Raw genomic sequence first — 21440 nt, 5'->3', positions numbered from 1 at the left:
TAACATTTCACTTCCTCTTTTGAATTTAAGCTACTCTGGTTTATTTAAAAATGCAAATATTCCCTTTACATCTCACATTCTAAAACTTCACCCATGTTTACCTATTTAGCATTTCAAACCTAGCTTCTCTTCTTACATCAAAGCATTCAGACCAACTTTCTTTAATTCAATTAAATCCCCTCCCCCCACACATACAGACCCATAGACACAGGCCCCACTATTACTCTACTTCACAATAAGTTTGAATAACATTATGAAAATTATTATATCTTCCTGACATACCCCTCTTTATTAAAAATGAACTGTCATTATTTAAAAAGATGGCTTCATTTTCTGAACCCATCTTACATTACCTCCTACACTTATTACACTATTATATTACCACATGCAAGCATTAACATAATAATATATACACAAATCCTTGGGATCAACAGAAATCATTCCAGTCCAGTGTCCAAGGTTTAAATGTCCAATTTTCTCTTTAAGCTCCAAACTCTTGACAATGCACCTGCAATCAGGTTTTCTCATCCAGCCACATGTTTAATCTATAGATTAAATGGTTGCAGTAATAAACTCCAACTGAATAGATTTGCACTTCTGTCTTGGAATTTGTCCAGAAATGTTAAAGGATTGTGATCTGTATAAACAATTCTTTCTAACAAATTGTTTGTAACGTAAATTTCAAAATACTGCAATGGTAACACCAGGCCCAAAGTTTCCTTTTCGATTGTTGAATATCATCTCTGTTGTACATTCAACTTTCATGAAAAATACCTATCGGTTTCTCAATTCCAGTGTCATCTTCTTGCAACAGGCCCCAATGCCTATATCACTTACGTCAATGGCCAACTTAAATTGATTGGCATAATTAGGTACTGCCAAAACTGGTGAAGTTAATGCAGTCTTCAAATTGTGAAATGCCTTCTGACACTCCAGTGTCCATTGAAACTTCTTGTCTTTTTGAATAGGTCAGGCAATGGAGCAAACACACTGCTAAAATTTCAGACAAATTTCCAGTAAAACACACTCATGCCCAGAAATCTCAAAACTTCTCATTTTGTTTTGTGGACATGGGGAAATCCATGATAGACTTGACTTTCAGATCTCTTGGAGCCACCTGACCATGTCCAACGGTATGGCCTAGATTCATAGCTTGCGCTTCTGCAAATTCACTTTTAGCCCAGTTCATCACCAAATCGGCTTCTTGCAATCGATTAAATAATTCTCCCAGATGTTGTAAATGCTCTTCCCACGTCTGACTGAAAACTACCAAGTCATCATTATAAACAGCACATTTACTCAGACCTGCAATTATTTTTGTGGTCAATCTTTGAAATGTTGCAGGTGCATTTTTCATACCAAATTCCATGAATTTACATTGATATAGTCCATCTAGCATCATAAAAGCCGATATCTCCTTTGCTCTCTCCGATAATGGTACTTGCCAATATCCTCTTAGCAAGTCAATTTTTGTGATAAATTTTGATTGTCCCACTTTCTCAATGCAATCTTTCAACCTTGGTATAAGATATGAATTCACGTTTGTCACTGCATTCACCTTTCGATAGTCCACACACAGTCTTTGTGTTCCATCCAGTATTGGTACCAACACATTAGGCAAACTCCAGTTACTGAAACTAGACTCAATGATATCATTTTGAAGCATGAAGTCAATTTCTTTCTGTATTTGTGATAACTTTGCTGGGTTTAATCTAAAAGGATGTTGCCTTAGCGAAGATGAAACTCCTACACATACATCATGTACAGCTAAATTTGCCCTCCCCAGCTTATTCTGATAAATGGCTTTGTGTGACTGCAATCGCTTCCCCAAATCACTTTGACACTTGTCTGGAAGGTAACTTAATATTATATTTAAATTTTCAGGTGCTCCCTCATTACCCAATTTGATTCGAGGAAAATCAATTTCAGAATCCTGCATTTCTACTTCTTTCTCATTATCTACCACCACTAATACTTCCTTTTAGTCCTCTTCCCTGTCAAAGTATTTTTTAAGCATATTTACATGACACACCCTCTGCTTTTTTCTTCTATCTGGAGTATTTATTAAATAATTTACCTCAATCAGTTTCTTTTCAATCCTGTAAGGCCCGCTAAACCTTGCCTTTAATGTGTCACCTAATACTGGTAACAGAATTAGCACTTTCTACCCAGCAACAAAACTATGAGCTGTAGCTTTCCTTTCTGCTCTCACTTTCATCACTTGCTGTGATATCTTTAAATGTTCCCTAGCCAACTCACATGCTCTGTCCAATCTTTCTCTGAAGTTTGTCACATAATCCAGGAGAATAGTTTCTGAATTTTGACCTACCAATTTCTCATGAATCAATTTCAGTGGTCCCCTTACCTCAGGACCATAAACTAGTTCAAAAGGATTAAAACCAGTTGATGCATGAGAAGCATCCCTAATAGCAAATAACAAAAATGGAATTCCCTTATCTCAATCATGTGGATAATCCTGACTATACACCCTCATTGTAGTTTTTAAAGTTAGATGCGATCTTTCCAAAGCCCCTTGTGACTCAGGATGGTAAGCTGTTAACTTAAACTGTTTTATTCCCAAACCAAACTGTTCATTACTTCCTTAAGCAGCTGTGACATGAAATTTGAACCCTGATCTGATTGTATTTCTTTTGGTAAACCATATCTTGTAAAAAATGTAGTTAACTCTTCCATAATTTTCTTTGTTGTAATATTTCTCAAAGGTATCGCTTTAGGAACCCTTGTAGACACATCCATTATTGTCAATAAGTGCTGATTTCCACTTTTAGTCTAAGGGAGGGGTCTTACACAATCAATCATGACACTAGTAAAAGGTTCTTCGAATGCTGGAATTGGAATTAAAGGTGTTGGCTTAATCATTGCTTGTGGTTTCCTTACTGCCTGTCATGTATTTCATGTTCTACAGAGTTTGACTACATCCCTATGCAATCCAGGCCAATAAAAATGTTTTGTACTTTTGCCTGTGCCTTTCTAATTCCTAAATGCCTCTCCCCACCATTGGAATTTCATGAACAATTCTCAGAATCTCATTTCTATATCCAAATGGTATTACAATCTGATGCACCTTCCTCCAGCTTTCATTTGCTGAAGCATGATAAGGCCGCCATTTTCTCATTAAAACATTACCCTTAAGGTAATAACATTCTGGAATACACTTTGACTCTGTTTCTGAGTAAGCTGTGTGATATAACTGTTTTATTTGCGACTCCTTTTTCTGCAAATTCACTAACTGCCATGAGTTAAACATCTCAGCTAAATTGTCCTCTGTTCTTTCCCCCTAACAATGTTATCAAACACAGTGCCAGCTAATTGGACTCCCACACGTTCTCCTTGCCTTTGAACTTCCTATTCTTCTTGTTTCAACCTAAGAGCCTATGATCTTGTTATCACACAATCTGGAAACATTCCAGAAGGCTCTCTCTGCAACACTTCTGTTGAAAACACATCTACAGGCTGCTCAACTACCATAGGCACCACCTACATCTGTGACCCAGCTATATCATTACCCAGAATAAATTGAACCCCTGCAATGGGCAATTTTTCCACTACTCCAACAATCACTTTGTCTGTTTTCCACTTACTCCTTAAATTTACCTTTCACAATGGGTTAGTGAACTCCATGAACCCTACTTATTATCATTTGTTCCTGCAACACTCCCTCTGAACAACAAATATCACTATCCCACAACATTAAGGATTGACTAGCCCCTGTGTCTTTTAAAATTTTAATATATTTACCTACTCCACACTGTACACATGGAAAAACACACACACACAAAATCTTTAAACATTTCTGCAACCAGCTCCTCTGAATTCTCTTGAGTAAATTGTGAACACATTCCCACTTCTTTATCTATCACTGATTCTTTCTGTTTTACCTGTACACAAACCACTGTTTTTTTCCTGTGCCTGAACCTCAGAACCCACAGTACTTTTACTTACAGAACTTTTCTGCATTCCAATTACTGCAACAGATTTTCCCTGCAATTTTCAACACACTGACTCCGAGTGTCCAACTTTATTACAATGAAAACCTCTCAGTTTTTGAATGTCACCTCTACCCTCAGCAACTTCCTTTTTATTCTGAAAAAAACTGCCTGCAAATTTCCTTGACTACCCCTTCCTTTTATCTTCCCACTTTCTATCCATCTCTGATTTGAAAGGGTAACGAGAAAAAGGTTTAACTCTATGAACTAACTCATAGTCATTAGCTATCTTTGCTGCTTGTCTTACCATTTTAACCTTCTGTTCCTCCACATGAGTGCTCACGACAAAAGGAATTTAATCTTTAAATTCTTCCAAAAGAATTACCTCTCTAAGAGCTGCATATGTCATCTCTATCTTTAATGCCTGTATCCACTGGTCAAAATTACTTTGTTTTACTCTTTCAAACTCAGTATAAGCTTGCCCAGGCTATTTTCTCATATTCCTAAATTTCTGCCTGTATGCCTCAGGAACCAACTCATATGCACTCAAAATAGTCTTTCTTTAAACTACATCATCGTTTACTGACATTTCTTCTGACAATGAAGCATAAACCTCATGTGCTTCACCCACCAACCGGGATTGTAACAACAATGTCCAGTTTTTCTGTGGCCATTTCATCTGTTTAGCTATCTTCTCAAGTGAAATAAAGAATACTTCAACATCTCTTTCTTCAAACTTTGGAACAGCTTGTACAAATTTAAACATCTCCTCACTGGATTCTGATCTGGAAATAAGACCTTCCTCACCTTCTGGTGTCTCTTTTTTAACTGCCAGCATTATAAGCTGGAATTCTCTCTCTTTTTCTCTCTCCTGCCTGTCTAAACTCGCCATTTTTAACTCCCTTTGAAATTCTCTCTCTCTTCCCTTTTCTGCTGCCTTTAGGTCAAGTTTGTTTCATTTGCAAGTGAATTTGAGCCCATTCCAATGAACTACCCCTTGGAGAACTCAGTCTCTCAGGTACCCCTTCAAATCTCAAGTGCTGTACAATACCTTCAGTTATGTCTGATTTCCTCACTCCTCCGGGTAACCCTAATTGTAACTTATCTGCCAATTCCATTAACTTAGCTTTATTTGCTATTTTGTAAACCAACCAAATTTATAACTTCAACTCCCAGACAGGTCATAGCAACTGCCAAAACCATTTTACAGTATCACCACTTAAACAAACCTCACAACAACTCATGGGGCAGAATCTTCTGTTTGGCGAGCGGGGAGCGGGGCCCACTCGCCGATGTGTAAAGTGACGCGGGGTGACATCGGGTGTGTGTCCTGACGTCACCCTGCGACATTTAGATTTTCAGTTCTATTAAAGGTCATTAAAAAATTGTCAAAGGCCTATTAAGGCCATTAAAAAAGTAATTAATGTGATTAATGGACCTGCTTGTCCAACCTTAAGGTTGGCGGGCAGGCCGGGAGGCCAGGCGGGCTTCTGAAAAAACATGAAACCTCATTACGGGCAGGATGAGGTTTCATGAGGGTATTAAAATTTTTATAAAATGTTCAAATAAAAGAAATTGACATGCCCTAGTTCATGTGACAGTGGCACATGAACGGACATGTCAATAATTTTTTTCCCCTTCCTTATTGAACCTTTCAAACTTGAGCCGATCTCCCTAAGGCAGCAGCCCTAAGGAGATGTGTGCACTTTTTCACGTGCATGCATGAAAGAGTGCACTCCCAGCTCAGGGAATCCCCTCCCCCCACCCCCACCCCGCCCTCACAGGGAGCGCATAGCACTTCCTGGTGGACGTCATGCTGGGCGGGCCTTAATAGGCCCGCCCATGTAAAATGACAGCTTCGGGAAACCGCCCACTCGCACCCACTTCTGCAAAACCCCCGCAACGGTGGGAAGATCCTGCCTGTGAATTCAAAGTGCTTCTTGTACACTTAACCTTAAGATTCACCAACTTCAATCCAATCCAAGAATTTCAAATATATCCCAGACGAGCCCCCAATTTTGTTATGGCATAGCGGTTGGTAAATGCTGTGTTGTTCAAATCCCAAAGGGGAAACATAAAACGACTATTTTACAATTTGTATTCGTTTTGTGATGTGTGCCTTGAATTCAGTAGGAATAAGACCACTGAGTCCTATAAGTTTCTTCCAAAACTAAATGAAACCTTTATTAATAAAAAAATGATTTTAAGCACATACAGAGGTTTACAAATTACTACTGTGATAACTCATAGCTCCCCTATTTAATCTAACTCCCAGTTACACCTCCGTTAAGGCAATAGTAAAACACATAGATTTAAACAGACCCAGGCAAAGCACACACCTGGACAGTCAAAGTGAGTTTTTCTCATCTTTGGTTCCTTGTAGGCAGCAGCTTAGATGATAGAGGATTTTCACACTTGTGTTAGATCTTAAAACTCCAGCCCTTACACACAGCCTTCTCTCCATCGTACAGATTGTCCCCATTGAATGCAAATTCTCATTGTTTCACTGTGGGAAAAATTTTCCCCCAGTTGCAGGGGGGAAGAACGGGAGCGGATGCAGGTGGGTGCCATTTTATGTGGGTGGGCCAATTAAGGCCCGCCCAGCATGAAGTCCGCCAGGAAGCACTATGCGCTCCCTGTGCGGGTGGGGTGGGGGGGGGGGGACTCCCTCAGCCGGGAGTGTACTCTTTTGCACATGCGCATGAAAGAGTGCACTGATCTCCCTGAGACTAAGTGCTGCCTCAGGGCGATTGGCTCCGAATTAAAATTTACAATAAAAATGATAGAAAATTTTCCCTGACATTGTCACATGAGTTGGGACATGTCCATAACTTTAACTGAAACCTTTATTAAAATTTAAATACCCTCATGAAACCTCATCCAGCCTGTGGATGAGGTTTCATGCTTTTTCTGAAGCCCGCCAGGGCTCCCGGCCTGCCTGCCAACCTTAAGGTTGGACGGACAGGCCCATTAATGATTTTAATTAGTTTCTCAATGGCCTTAATAGGCTGTTGACAGGTTGGCGGGCGCGAAGCCGATTTGGCTGCGCCCCCGCCGACCTGGAAATGGAAATGACGCGGGGTGACGTCGGGAGCTCCACCCGATGTCATCCTGCATCATTTCACGCATCACAAGCGGGCCCCACCCCCGCCCCCGCTCGCCAACCACAAGATCCTGCCCTATGTCTTTGGACTTTACCTCTCTAATAATAAAAATCTATCATAGTACTAATTTTACCAGTAATCTTTGGAAAGAATAAACACACTGTTTCTTAACTTCTTCTGGATAGGTGTAACATTTCACTCTCTCCTTTGAATTCAAACTACTCTGGTTTATTTAAAAATGCAAATATTCCCCTTACGCCTCACATTCTAAAACTTCACCCATGTTTACCTATTTAGCATTTCAAACCTAGCCATAGACACAGACCCCACTATTACTCTACAATAAATTCCAATAACATTATGAAAATTATTATATCTTCCTGACAATCCTATTAATGCAGAGGTTCTTTTGAGATTTCCTGTGAAGACTGATTCATTTCTAGCCACAGGGTTATCTCTGCATTTCTTTACCTACACACAAATGACATGCCAGTGTTGCCAGCGAAATTAGTAAAGAAACTCACAAGGATGTGGCACTCAGTAAACTGCTCAATTATGTCTGGCCTAAAGAGTGTGATGATGCGAAATTGCACTATTTTGCACATGGAAGTGAACTGAATGTAGGTCAGGGCTGTCTCCTATGGGGCTTAAGAGTCAATATTCTACTAAGATTTAGAGAGAGATTGTTAGAGAAACTTCACCAATAGCACACTAGGATAGTCTATATGAAAGCAGTAGCAAGAAGCTATTTTTGGTATCCAAAGGTAGATTGAGATATCAAAGAGTTGGTAAAAAGATGTAACCTTTATCTCAGAATGAGAAATGATCCAACCAAGGTTCAATTCATTTCATGGTCAAACACACGAAAACCTTGGTAACAAGTACATGTTGATTTCTTTGAAATGGAAGGCAAAGAGTACCTTGTTTTGGTCAATAACTATAGCCTGTGGACAAATGTTGAGTCTATGCCCAATACCTCAAGTGCTAAAGCTATTGTGGTTTTGCGAAGTGCAATTTATTGGTTGTCAAAGGTGTTGGTTCCAGATTATATATATATATCCACAGTTTATCTCAGAAGAATTCGAAATATTTCTGAGTAAGAATGTTATCAAATAGACTCTAATACCACCACATCACCCAGCATTGAATGGCACTGTAGAAAGAAGTGTACAGATTGTGGAGAGATCTTCAGAAGTTGCAAAAGTTTTCAGCAACATCGGCTGTCCCTCTATTCAAGCGTGAAGTCTACTCACGGATACCAATTTCTGCCAGGTGTCTTCATGTGAGTGAACAGGCTAATTCTCGACCCACAGATCTTTGAGCACAAGGAGTTGTATGTCCCACGAGTTAGTAGGGCCTGGGTCTGAACTTTACAGCCCTCTGCCGGATGTGTTTTCGGCGGGGAGGGCACATAAAATATGTCGGGTGACTGGCCCATTGCCTTCTCATCCATCCCTGACCTGGTCCCCATAATACGTGACGGGGGTGCTTAGGCGCCCACCAGGCTGCCCGATATATAATCATATATTTGCCAATTTGGGCCCACATAAGGCCCTCAATCCGCCTCCACTGCCATAGAACTCTGGGCAGTGGCCAGCAGGCGAGAGTGAAAACAACTGCTCTGTACACTAGGAATTTGGTTGACTTGCCAACATTTTTGTTGTCTAAAGCCACAGGCTTGCTCTGGGAGGATTTCCTCAGCCACAGGAAGTAAGCAATTTAGGAGAATGTGTATCAAGATTTTCCCTGCCAAGGACAAGAGGGAAATGCCTCAATTATTTCCACAGCATAGTTTACACTTCTTTAATTTACCCCCTTCTCGAAGGTATTTATAATTGTCACATTCCTGAAGTCAGGTGTCAGGAGTTCTTTTTCCTCCCAAATCCATAGGATGAGTACATGGAGTCCTGATGTGAGCAAAAACCCACCAGCTTTGAAGATCTCAGCAAGAACACTTTAAGGCCCGAGGCTTAGTTGTTTTTCATTCATTTGATTTTTTGTTCCAGCTCTCCCATTGATGGTGGTTCACTCATGGATTCTACCACTGCATACTGGAGTTTAGCCTGGAGAGTATCAGCTGCCATTGTGGATTCACGGTTGAGGAGTTGTTGAACATGTTCTTTCCAGTGTTGACAGAGGGTATAGTCAACCTTAAGAAGAAAAGCACCATCCTGTGAGCTAATGGGATATTGCCCATTTGACCTTGGTCTATAAATGGCCCTGGTGGCTTCAAAAGAGCTCCGCATGTCATGATGGTCAGCATATTGGGGGGAGATGGTGGCATAATGATATTGTCATTGGACTAGTGTTCCACAGTCCCAGGTTAATGCTCTGGGGACCAGGGTTCAAGTCCCACCATGGCAGATGGTGAAATTTGAATTCAATTAAAATAAATCTGGAATTAAGGGCTGGATTTTCAGCTCAGCATGCGGGCACATGCCCAACACTCACAAGTGTGAAATAGCGCATGATATTTTGGCCAGTGGGCACATGTGGGAGTCAGCAGCATGCCCGCTGACAATTAAGAGGGCTATTAAGCCAATTAATAAATTAATTAAACTGAATTTTTCCCTGCCCGTCCAACCTTATGGTTGGCAGGCGGGCAAAAAGGCAAAGCAGTCTTTGGATTTTTGAAGAAACCTTATCCATGGGTGGGATAAGGTTTCCGATGTTAATTAAAAATAAAATAAACATTTTTAAATCTCATTTTTAATATGTCCCTGCTCATGTGACAGAGTCACATGAGGGGACATGAAGACCTTAATTTTAAAATCTTTATTTTGAATGTTAGAAATCTTCAGCTCCCTGAGGCAGTTCTCTGCCTTGAGGGAGCTTTCACTGCATGCTCCCCCGTGTCTGCGCTGACTTCTGCAGTCACCCTTCTCCACCGCGCTCCCCGCCCTCCCCACCCCCACCCCCACCCCCCGGCCAGGCAGCCCTGAGCGTTTCCGCGTGCGATTCATGCTGGCTGGCAGTTAATTGGCCGGCCAGTGTGAAATCGCGGCCAGGGCCTGATCGCAGGTGGCGTTTGGTTTCACAGCCGCTCCTGGACCCCCCACCTGCCCGATGAGGTAAGAATCCTGCTCTAAGAGTCTGATGATGACCATGAAACCATTGCCAATTTTCATACAAACCTATCTGGTTCACTAATGGCCTGTAGGGAAGGAAATCTGCCATCCTTACCTGGTCTGGCCTACATGTGACTCCAGGCCCACAGCAATGTGGTTAATTCTTAAAATGCCTTCTGAACAAGAGCAATTAGGGATGGGCAATGAATGCTGGCCTAGCCAGCGATGCCCACATCTCATGAATGAATAAAAAAAAATTGTTAGTTCTCCTGGGCTTTCTCTTCCCACCACGTGCCTTTTATCTTCCAGATTTGTCTTTGGGTGTCAGCCTTGAGCTGCTGGAATGATGCCTTCTTGACTTGCGTCCTTGGGTTGACGAGGGACTCCCAGGCCCTCGTCACTGTTGACAATTCTCCATCACCACAAGACTTTGCAAATGGCCTGCATGTGACTGTTTAATGTGGTGACCCTGGGGCGCTGTCATCGTCCACACAATCTTGACAGGTGGTAGTCAGATTTTGGTTGCATGCCAAACTACAATGACCGGGACCACCTTGCTGCTGCAGCCTTCTTCAACCTTCACAGCCAGTGAAACGCACAGTCTTCTTTCATCTGTTCTGCTGTTGAGGACTTTCTGGACCGCACTTTGTCTGGTACCTCCCTCCCGCGACCTTGCCACCATAGGTGGCCCTACCAGGAGCAAGGAGCTCCCGACAGCATCATTCAAGGGATCATTGCGTGCACAAGCATCTCCATCTCATCAAGGTGGTGATCCACTGAGGTCTTTGCAGAAGTATTTGCTAGGTGACAACCAAGGCAGTAATTCCCATGTTTCTCTGTGACAGAGGCTAGACAATTTTTTGTTCTCTTACAGAACAACCCCACAGTCTAGAGCAGGTTACTCACCTTATGAGTTAATGTTTAAACATGCTCTTAGTACAAGGTTTAATTTGCTTAAACCTGATGCCAACAGCAAAGTAAGAGCAGAGTAAGACAAAGTGAAGATGAGTCATGATACACCAGTTCAGTGCTAGTCAGAAGATCATGGTGAAAAACCACCAAGATGATAAGGATGTGATTGGAGTTGAAAAGAGACTAGGTGCATTCACATATTTGGTGAAGATTGGAGAGGGACTCCATCAGTGTCATGCAGATGATTTGCGTGAAAAGGAAATCTGACAAAGGGAGAGCATGAGAAACCACCTATAGCCCAAAGTGAAAGTCAAAAAGAAACTGAAAGTTTATTGGTGTGCAGAATCCACCAGTAGAGCAAAGTGAACCAGGGTCTTTGATTAAGGCAAATCAATAAATGTTACAGTCTCAACTATTGAGTGAAGGTGGTAGTCAAAGTTCAGATTTGACACAGTCAGAGATGTTGAGAAACCAGAGTCAAGCAAGTGGAAACGGAAGGAGAGACCCAGACAGAAAGAGAAAGAAGCCACTAAAATAAAAGCAAAATACTGCAGATATTGGAAATCTGAAATAACAACAGAAAATGTTGGAAAAGCTCATCAGATCAGGCTGCATAAGTGGAGAAACAGAGTTAACATTTTGAGTCCAGTATGACTCTTCTTTGGAACTTCTTCTTCGATTCTGAAGGAGAGTCACATTGGACTCAAAACGCTAACTCTATTTCTCTCTCCACAGAGAAAGAAGCTAGATAGGTGAATTGAAAGTATGCAAGAAGGAAGAATGGAGGTCTTGCGGGCAATGGGTAGCATCACTACTTCTGACACTACCTCCCACACCAGGGCCGGGATTTTCCGGCCCCGTTGCGGGCGGGACCTGCCGCGGGTAAGGTGGCACCCCAGCCAGAAGTCCATTGACTTGCAGTGGGATCGGAAGATCCCGCGGCGGGTGTGTGTGGAAAATCCTGCCCCAGGGCTTGATGGCCAAGGAAGGTACATTTACAATGCAGCCAAAGAGGTTGAGTATTAACCTGCAAATCCTTCCAACACATGCCAATGGAGGATGATATGAGCGGGAGAGATTGCTGATCAGTTACATGATGGAAAAAGGATTGGAGCCTCTACCTTTAGTGTCCGTGGCTCCAGACTATAACATACATGTAAAAGTGTATGTTGCCACAGCAACTCGGACTCCCTAAGTGAATTGTAACACGCCACCACCAGGAAGGAAGAAGAAATACATTATCATTTGACAATAAATAATTTAGAAACATTTTTGTTAAACACATAATGCATTTTTTTAAACTTGTAAATTACTTTGGTAGTATTGGTTATTTATGTGTTTAAGTTGTGATTGTAGTAAAAATAAGTATGCAATCCAATCCGTTAAATTTTCAGATATTGTTAACCTTGATTTGGTCATATTGTATATTCTGGGAATTATGTACATATACCATTTCATATTTTAATGTATAAGTTTTTTAGATAGGGAGGGAGTATTATAGTGCAAGAGCTGAGCATTTTGTTATACTGTACTCTCTGCTGCCCTCTCTGTTTTATTGGGGAAGTGTAAATAAAGTTTGTTCAATAATAGCTGCCTGCAGCGAATCCACATGTTGAGTTTCCTCAATGCAATACACAACAGAGAATAAGAGAAAGACAAAATGTTAGGAATGATTCGGCTGCAGGTAAGCAAGAAGATACAGAAAGGTCAGGAAGCATAGGAATTTGTGTGAATTAGAGGAAACGATGGATTCTGCCGTAAGGAATAAGAAGACACATTCAAAAGGAAAATTTGAAAAGTAGTAAAGAGGCAGCTTCAATACAATATAGAATTGACAGTAAGAAAATCAAATAATCTAAATAAACTATAGTTGAAAGCTGTGACTATAGTTGCTGCATTGTCATTACAGATTTAAAAAGAAGTAAAGCACTAGGTCCATGGCCTGTTTCTGTGTTTGTAAATGCTAAGTAACACTATGTATCGAGAAACAACAGGCACTTGATTGTGATATATCTGACAGATATAGTGAAAATTTGGCACAACACCCTGACTTTTTTTTCAAAAGAGGGGTCAGCTGTAGAAGGATATAAATAAGATAGGGACAAAGACTTGGGGGCAATGTAGAGTAAAGGGTTAACAGCAGAAGCATACATGATGCTGATGTAATAATGATGTCAGATCAGATGACTGAGAAGTAAGAGAGATCTGGAAGGAGGAGAAGCTCCAACCTTGTGTAAGAGGTCCAAATATGTAAATACTTGCTGTACCTGAAGAGTAATGGTTTTTAGAAACTACAGACCTGAGCAGCATACTTTGGGAGAATAGAAAATCCGCAAAACCCCCATCTAGACCCCAAACCACACAACAAGACAGCCTCACTCAGTTTGAATGCATATTAAACAGATTTTCAATACCTTCAAAACATCAGTATAAATGTTTCTTAGCTCAATGATAGGGCTGATTTTCTGAAACTGATGCTAAATCAGTGGGCCTACATCACTGTGAGTAGACTACTTGCATAACAGATTAAGCCCAGCCTAGCGTTATATTCTCATTTGGCACATTACCACTCATTATAGTAAAAATGTAATTTAAGTAACTAAGATAGGTCTGGCTGAAAAAAGACATGCTGTTGAAGCTTTTCATCTTATACTCATCAAGACTGCAAGCCCGAATGATAATCATTAGAATTAAGCTGGTAATCAATTTAAAATTATCAGCCGGGCTCACAGTATGGGATACTTGTGCATGCAAAGAGCTACATATATTAATACACAGGGTCCAGTTCCTCACAGACAGAAAGAACATGTATGCACATTGCGCCTGTTTCAACTAAACAAAACAGACAACAGCCATTCCTCTGGCTCATTCTCCAGGGCAATGCCTTGACCAATCAGGGTCAACTTGTCTGGTTTGAATTTAAACAAAGCTTGGCAGTTAACTATCAGTCATCCATTAACTAGTGCATTCTCCATGGTAATGCTTCTACCAGAGTCCACTTGCCAAGCAATCAGCACTCTCTTCTGTTTCCTTTGCATTTGGTATTTTTGCAAATTGTCCTAATGAGTACAAGACGAAAAGCTTCAACAACATGTATCTTTTTTCAGCAATACTCAAGCTCTGTACTACCAAACAACTATCAGATGGGTTTCCTAGATCAGTGCTAGGAAAGATTATTCTTGAATGATGGCCAGCAACCACAGAAAGACCTTTCTGTTCTATTTGATACTGTGACTCAGGAACCAGTTTTAAAATGTTTAAAAGATTTACTATGTTTTAATATTTTAATCTAAGTGCAATAACATTTTAAACCAAGGAAGTTGCGCCAAACCTTTATAAAACACCTTTTAAGCCACACTTGGAGCATCATGTTGAATTCTGGCATCACACTTTTGAAAGGATGTCAATGTCTTGGAGATGGTGCAGGGAGGAGGTTTACTAAAATGGTAGCAGGGATGAGGGACTTCGGTTGTGTGGAGAGACTGGAGAAGCCAGGGTTGTTCTCCTTAAAGTAGAGAAGGTCAAGAAGAGATTTGATAGAGGCGTTGAAAATGATGAATGATTTTGAAAGAATAGGTGGCAGTGGCAGAAGGGTCAGTAACCAGAGGACATAGAGTTAAGGTAATGGCAAAAGAACCCGAGATGACATGAAGAAACTTCTGTTTATACAGATTGTTTATGCTGCAATCTGGAATGCACAACCTGAAACAGTGTTGGAAGCAGACATTCAAAAAAGAATTGGATACACATTTGAAGGAAAAGGTTTACAGGGCAATGGCGATAGAACAGGGGAATGGGATTAATTCGATAGCTTTACCAAATAGCCAGCAAAGGCAGGATGTTGTGTGGCACTTCCACCATGCTAAATGGGATAGATTTTGAACAGATCTTGCAACTCAAGACTGGGCATCCATAGGTCACTGTGGGCTATCAGCAGCAACAGAATTGAATACAACCACAGCCTGTAGTCTCATGGCCCGGCATATCCCCCACTCTACCATTACCATTAAGCTGGGGCATCAACCCTGGTCAATAAAGAGTGTAGGCGGGCATGCCAGGAGCAGAACCAGGCATACCTAAAAATGAGGCGTCAACCTGGTGAAGCTATAACACAGGACTACCTGCATGCCAAACAGCAGAAGCAGCATGGTAAGCGATCCCACAACCAACAGATCAGCTCAAAGTTTTGCAGTCCTGCCACATCCAGTCCTGAATGGTGGTGGAAAATTAAACAACTAACAGGAGGAGGAGGCTCCACAAATATCCCCATCCTCAATGATGGGGAGCCAGCACATCAATGCAAAAGACAGGGCTGAAGCATTTGCAACGCTCTTCAGCCAGAAGTGAATGATCCATCTTGGCCTCCTCCTGAGGAGCCCAGCTTCACAGATGCCGGTCTTCAGCCACTTCGATTCACTCCATGTAATACCAAGAAACAGCTGAAGGCACTGGATACTGCAAAGGCTATGGGCCCTGGCAACATTCCGGCATTATAGCTGAAGACTTGTACTCCAGAACTAGCTGCAACCTTAGCCAAGCTGCTTCAGTACAGCTACAGCACTGGCATCCACCCAGTAATATGGAAAATTGCCCAGTTATGTCCTGTCCATAAAAAGTAGGTTAAGTCCAGCCCAGCCATTTATCACTCCTTCAGTCTTCTCTCGATCATCAACAAAATGATGGAAAGTGTCATCAACAGTGCTATCAAGTGGCACTTACTCAGCAATAACCTGCTAACTGATCCTCTGTTTGGGTTCCGCCAGGACCACTCAGCTCCTGACCTCATTACAGCCTTTGTCCAAACATGGACAAAAGAGTTGAACTCAAGAAGTGAGGTGAGAGTGACTGCCCTTGACATCCAGGCATCATTTGACCGAGTATGGCATGAAGGAGCCCGAGCAAAACTGGAGTCAATGGCAATAAGGGGGAAACTTTCCACTAATGGGAGTCATATCTAGCAGAAAAGAAGATGGTTGTGGTTGTTGGAGGACAATTATCTCAGTCCCAGGACATCACTGCAGAAGTTCCTCAGGGCAGTATCCTAGGCACAACTATCTTTAGCTGCTTCATCAAACACCTTCCCTCTATCGTGAGGTCAGAAGTGGGGATATTTGCTGATGATTGCATAATGTTCAGCACCATTCACGACGCCTCAGATACTGAAGCTGTCCATGCACATATGTAGCAAGACCTGGACAACATTCAGGCTTGAGTTGGTAAGTGGCAAGTAACACAAGTGCCAGGCAATGACCAATTCCAATAAGAGAAAATCCAACTCTCCCCTTGACATTCAATGGCATCACCATTGCTAAGTTCCCTACTATCAAGATTCTGGGGGTTACCATTGACCAGAAACTGAACTGGACTAGCCATATAAATACTGTGGCTACAAGAGCAGGTCAGAGGTTGGGAATTCTGTGGCGAGTAACTCACCTCCTGACTCCCCAAAGCCAAGCCACCATCCACAAGGCACAAGTCAGGAGTGTGATGCTGTACACTTGCCTGGATGAATGCAGCTTCGGGAACACTCAAGAAGCTTGACACCATCCAGGACAAGTAGCCTGCTTGACTGGCACCCCATCCACCATCTTCAACATTTACTCCCACACAGAGTGGCAGCAGTGTGTACCACCTACAAGATGCAGTGCAGCAACTCACAGAAGCTCCTTTGACAGCAATTTCCAATCCCATGACCTCTACCACTTAGAAGGACAAGGGCAGCAGATACATGGGAGCACCACCACCTGCAAGTTCCTCGCCAAGCCACACACCATCCTTACTTGGAATTATATCATTATTCCTTCATTGTCGCTGGGCCAAAATTCTAGAACTCTCTCCCTAACAGCACTGTGAGTGTATCTACACAACTTGGACTGCACGGGTTCAAAAGGTGGCTGACCACGACCTCCTCCAGGGCAATAAGGGATGGGCAATAAATGCTGGCCTAGCCAGCGGCACTCACATCCCATGAAAGAATTTTTAAAAAAAGAATGCCCTAAATGGCCTTTTGGGGATTGAACCCATTTCCCCCAGTCGTATCATTCTGTGATTCAATGATAAATGTCTTAAACGCGTTTCCTAGTCACAACCAGATCTTAGAATGAGAACAGAAGGAAAGACATGGGCACTGATGCCAGGAGAGTGCAAGTGACAAGAAAGGACAGGCAACAGCATGATATAAGAATACAGAGCAGTGCGCAGCCTACAAGACGGAAGGATTCAGAATTTGACACGGGGGCAAAATTTTACATCAGACGCGGGATCCAATTTCATAGCTCTCAGGCGGGTGGCATTGTGAAGAACAGCAACAAAATACAAACTATTTTGAACTGATACTGGGAGGATTCAATGAAAGGTAAGTGCAATTAATAACTATATTTCTGAAATTAACAGGTACATATGAGGAAATAGCAGGACAGGAACTGTCCTGAAAATGGAAATTGCAAGAGCAAGTAAGTTATTCCTACAGGATGTGCATGATATTTAATGATGTAGTTAGGTACAATCCTCATAATTTTAGAAAAATATTTCTACTGCTTAAACATTCTTATTTTGGAAAATTCATATAAATTCCCCTTCAGATCTTGCATAATAATTTTGATGCTGCAATATTTGATTGCATAAAAGGAAGTTCCCCAACAATTGTTGTCACTGGCACAGTTTATACCTTTAGCAGTAAATCTAATGCTTCTTATTTCCTGGTGATGCTGGTAATATAGAAAATAATAAATCTCCTTAGTTAGTGTAAGGAGGATATCTAATTAAGTGATCAAATAGCATCATAAACTAGCTTGCAACCATCATTTGAATTCTAAGGTTAGCTTACAGTTTTGAAACATTGGTGTAATATTTTTAATGATATTGGTGTTCAGATTTTCTTCTGGGGCTTAATTCTTTTCTTTCAGGCATTGAGAGATATAATAATGGTAGCAAGACAAAAATATACTTTGCATATAACAGCAAAAGTGATCTGGGAAAATGGGAAAGGCCAATGACATTTCAAACAGATAAAATTGAAAAGGGTTTGATTTCTCAAACACTATGAAAAGCATCCCTCAAACCTCTGCATAATTTATCGTAATGTCAGACAGCATTAGATTCATATAGTCATAGGCCAACACCCAGCATCTAAAATGTCAGTGGTAAACTTTGATGGACAAAATTTTCTTGGAACATTGTAAATTTGGAAAATGTCACAGTGACAGTAGGCTGCAATTGAAAAACATTTTGAAATGCAAAAATAGAGTTTCAGCAGAGGTGTATACATGACACCAGGTCAGAACATCAACTGTTGTGGTCAGGTTCATTTAGGCCTTAATGCCATGCAACCTATTGATTAGCCCACTGTTAAGATTCAAACTGTTTCCATGGCTAAAGATATTGGATCAGCATACTGAAGAATGTACATGGAATTGGGCACCTCATATCAATCATTAAGGCAAATAATTAACAGATAAGTATAAGGGAGCAATTATACAGTTACTTTCACATTGATGTGAAGTGGATACATCAATGCAGTAGTAGGAGTGCAACTCAATACTACGGATTTCACTTACAGCTGTGACATGTAAGACACCAGCCTAAAAATGTTATAATATGGCTTGCAATTAGAAATAAAAGTCCATGACAGGAACTAAAACAAGTTTTTAGCTTTCGATGACTCTGGCTTTACACAAGTTTAGAGAATAGCCGGTGCCCAATATCCTTCAACTTTATCAGTAATGAATAGCATTGAATAAATTAATCTGTAATGGTAACATAAATCAGCATTTACCTTCAGATTTGATGCCTAACTGTCTAATGCCGAAAGGTGAGTCCCCCACTCTCTTGCCAGAAAACTGTCCACCAAAGGAGGTCATTATGAAACAGAGGGTGAAGAATCCAATCCCAGCCACAAATATCCTAGAATCAAGCAGAAAGTAAGTCACACTAAAATACTGGTTTATGTCTTATAGTTCACTTACTTATGTGATTACTCAAAATATGAGTTCTATATTGTATAATTGCTTATTCATATATGTTATGTTATAGCAATTTACAATTTTGTTTTATTAATTTGCACACTTTGAATATTTGTTTAAATGCACGACAAACTTCATTCCAATTGAAAAATAGTAAATAATCAGATGCAACAACATAGATGTATTGTGTGACATGCTGAACAGCATACTGTATTAAGAGTAACAGACATTGGACTTCCATCTAAACACGTGTACTAAATCGTAATGGTTTGTATGACATATCTGAGATGACAACTGTTAATAGTAACAGATTTAAAGAAAGCACAATTTATCATTTTATTTTATGTTCGATACAAGCCTTAAAAGGAACAATAACATTTTATTCAATCAATACTTGGGCTTAGTTTCATTCTAGCCTTGCCCTTCATTTCATTGTTAGTTTTCAGGCAGGAGATGAAGCAGGTGAATAATTTAAAACAAGAGGGAGATTGTGTAGAAGCACATTCCCAAATTATTTATTCTGACATATACCAGAGTCATCCTAGGGTAGGCATAGTAACAGATATAACAGTGATCCTATTACTTTTGCCATTGTACCACATGTTGCCAATGAAAGAAGATCAAGTCTAGCTCTTAAAGAATGTGTACGTATTGAGTAACTGAAACCGTGAGTCAGGAAAAGGTACAGCAACACTCTCTTATTTTTATATTATGATTTTTGAAATATTTTCCCTAAAAACAATTCTTAAATCCACAATTCTCAGTTTTTAGCATTAACAGTCAGGATTACTCCTGCATATTTGTCAACAATGAAACACATTCCATTTTCTATACCATTTCAACATTGTTAAACATGTCATCTTATTTAATAATAACATGCAGAAACAGAAATGTCTAGTAAACATAATAGGTCACACTCTAGAGTATTCTTTTCCAATACATTCCCCAAGCTCAATGGAGTGAATTTGCAATCCAGGAACAATCTAATCCTTCATAAAGTTCACCAGTTTAAGAAATAATTCTGGCTTTGCCCTACGAATAGCTGCAATTAATATTAATGTAATTACAAACAACATTTTAAAATGTATCCATTTATCTTTAATTATTTATGAAAGACTATCGGTTTACATATTTACATGACATTTCATACACTAGTATTTTATAGATTTGTGTTGCTTTTTTTGAATGGTACTAGGTAAACATCAAGCAACTTGCCACTACACTATATCCCCCTACCCCACCTCCAACCTCCCTGAACATGTGCTTAATGCCATCACCCCATGGAAATTGCCCACAAAAACAAGATCAATCACTACAGAATGTGTTCTGAAAGGCAAACAGCAGCTCATAGTGGGAAGGTGGGTGATCCCAGTGTGATTAGCCAACTACCTGGCTCCTGCTGCCCCCACCCTTCAGCCACAACTCCACACCTTGCCCTTTATGTTTTAAATGTAACTTTCCATGAAAGAAAAACATGAAGAAGAATGTCTCACGTGTCCCTCTTAATCTCGTCTCAAGCCCAATTACAATACTCAATAGAAAGCACCATTCGGTTCAGGGTGGTCCCAGAACATTACTGACATAAACACTGGGGGGTTTGCTAGCATAGAGATCTTTCCTTATTATAAAATGAAAAACATGAACCAAAATTCATAACAACGCAATACAGAACAGCAGCAGTTACAATGAGGTTAAAGTGTGAACACAAGAGTTCCACATTAGCCACATCAATCACCTGTAAACAATGCAAAATAATTTCACAGATGCAATTGAATAAAAAACTTGAAGATAAACTTACCTGAAAGGCCTTAATGTGACAAGGAACCTTCTCACCATTATCTTACCATCTGAATTTGTAGAATTTTTTGAAAGCAAAAACATCTTTCTGTCTGAGAAACATAAATATTATCTAACCTAAACTTGTCTAATGTCAAATTATTTAATTATTCAATATCCGACTTTGTCTATACTACAGAATTAGAAGACATCAGGAGATGTTACAGGTCAAAGCAAATAAAATCCATCCACAACTTTTGATTTGCTGTTTTAAAATGAATTTGCCAGCTTTCCCATCTCCTGAGTGAGTCCTTGTTCAAGCTGAAGTGATGCTGCTCCTAGCTTTATGGTGACTTTTTCAGGAAGTAGTGATGAATACAAGATGCCGAAGATAGCCAAAATTAACGGCTAAACAAGAGTCAAGGAGACTGCAGGTAAAAACACTTTAGTTGCTTGAAGGTTTCCTCCTCTCATGGTTAGGGCTTGCTGCTATTCACAGCCATATGACTATTGCATTGACACACTTAGGCAGGGCATCCTCAGAGTCCCCCGGGGTGAGAATCATACTGATTTTTGCTCCACCGCCAGATCTAATACAAGCAGCCACCAACAACCTCGGCAATCAACCCTTTGGACAAATGATTAGGGTTGGGGATAAGAGGCTGACTGACA

At 40.6% G+C, this 21440-nt stretch overlaps 1 protein-coding gene across 1 annotated transcript in view; it reads right to left on the bottom strand.

The window, feature by feature from the left end:
- The window catches only part of mgat5b (alpha-1,6-mannosylglycoprotein 6-beta-N-acetylglucosaminyltransferase B), a 1185562-nt gene extending 1164689 nt beyond the window's left edge, over positions 1-20873 (bottom strand). Inside the window, exons 1-2 of the mRNA XM_078570583.1 lie at positions 20791-20873; positions 18826-18933 (exon numbers count right to left, since the gene is read on the bottom strand). Coding sequence (XP_078426709.1) covers positions 18826-18933; positions 20791-20873 — 191 coding nt within the window. The remainder of the gene's footprint in view (positions 1-18825; positions 18934-20790) is intronic.
- Positions 20874-21440: the final 567 nt, after the last annotated feature.

The sequence above is a fragment of the Cetorhinus maximus genome, chromosome 24 (genome assembly GCF_964194155.1).
Source record: "Cetorhinus maximus chromosome 24, sCetMax3.hap1.1, whole genome shotgun sequence".
Taxonomy (NCBI): Eukaryota; Metazoa; Chordata; class Chondrichthyes; order Lamniformes; family Cetorhinidae; genus Cetorhinus; species Cetorhinus maximus.
Note: the sequence above shows the minus strand (reverse complement) of the source record. Positions and strands in the feature narration are given on the sequence as shown.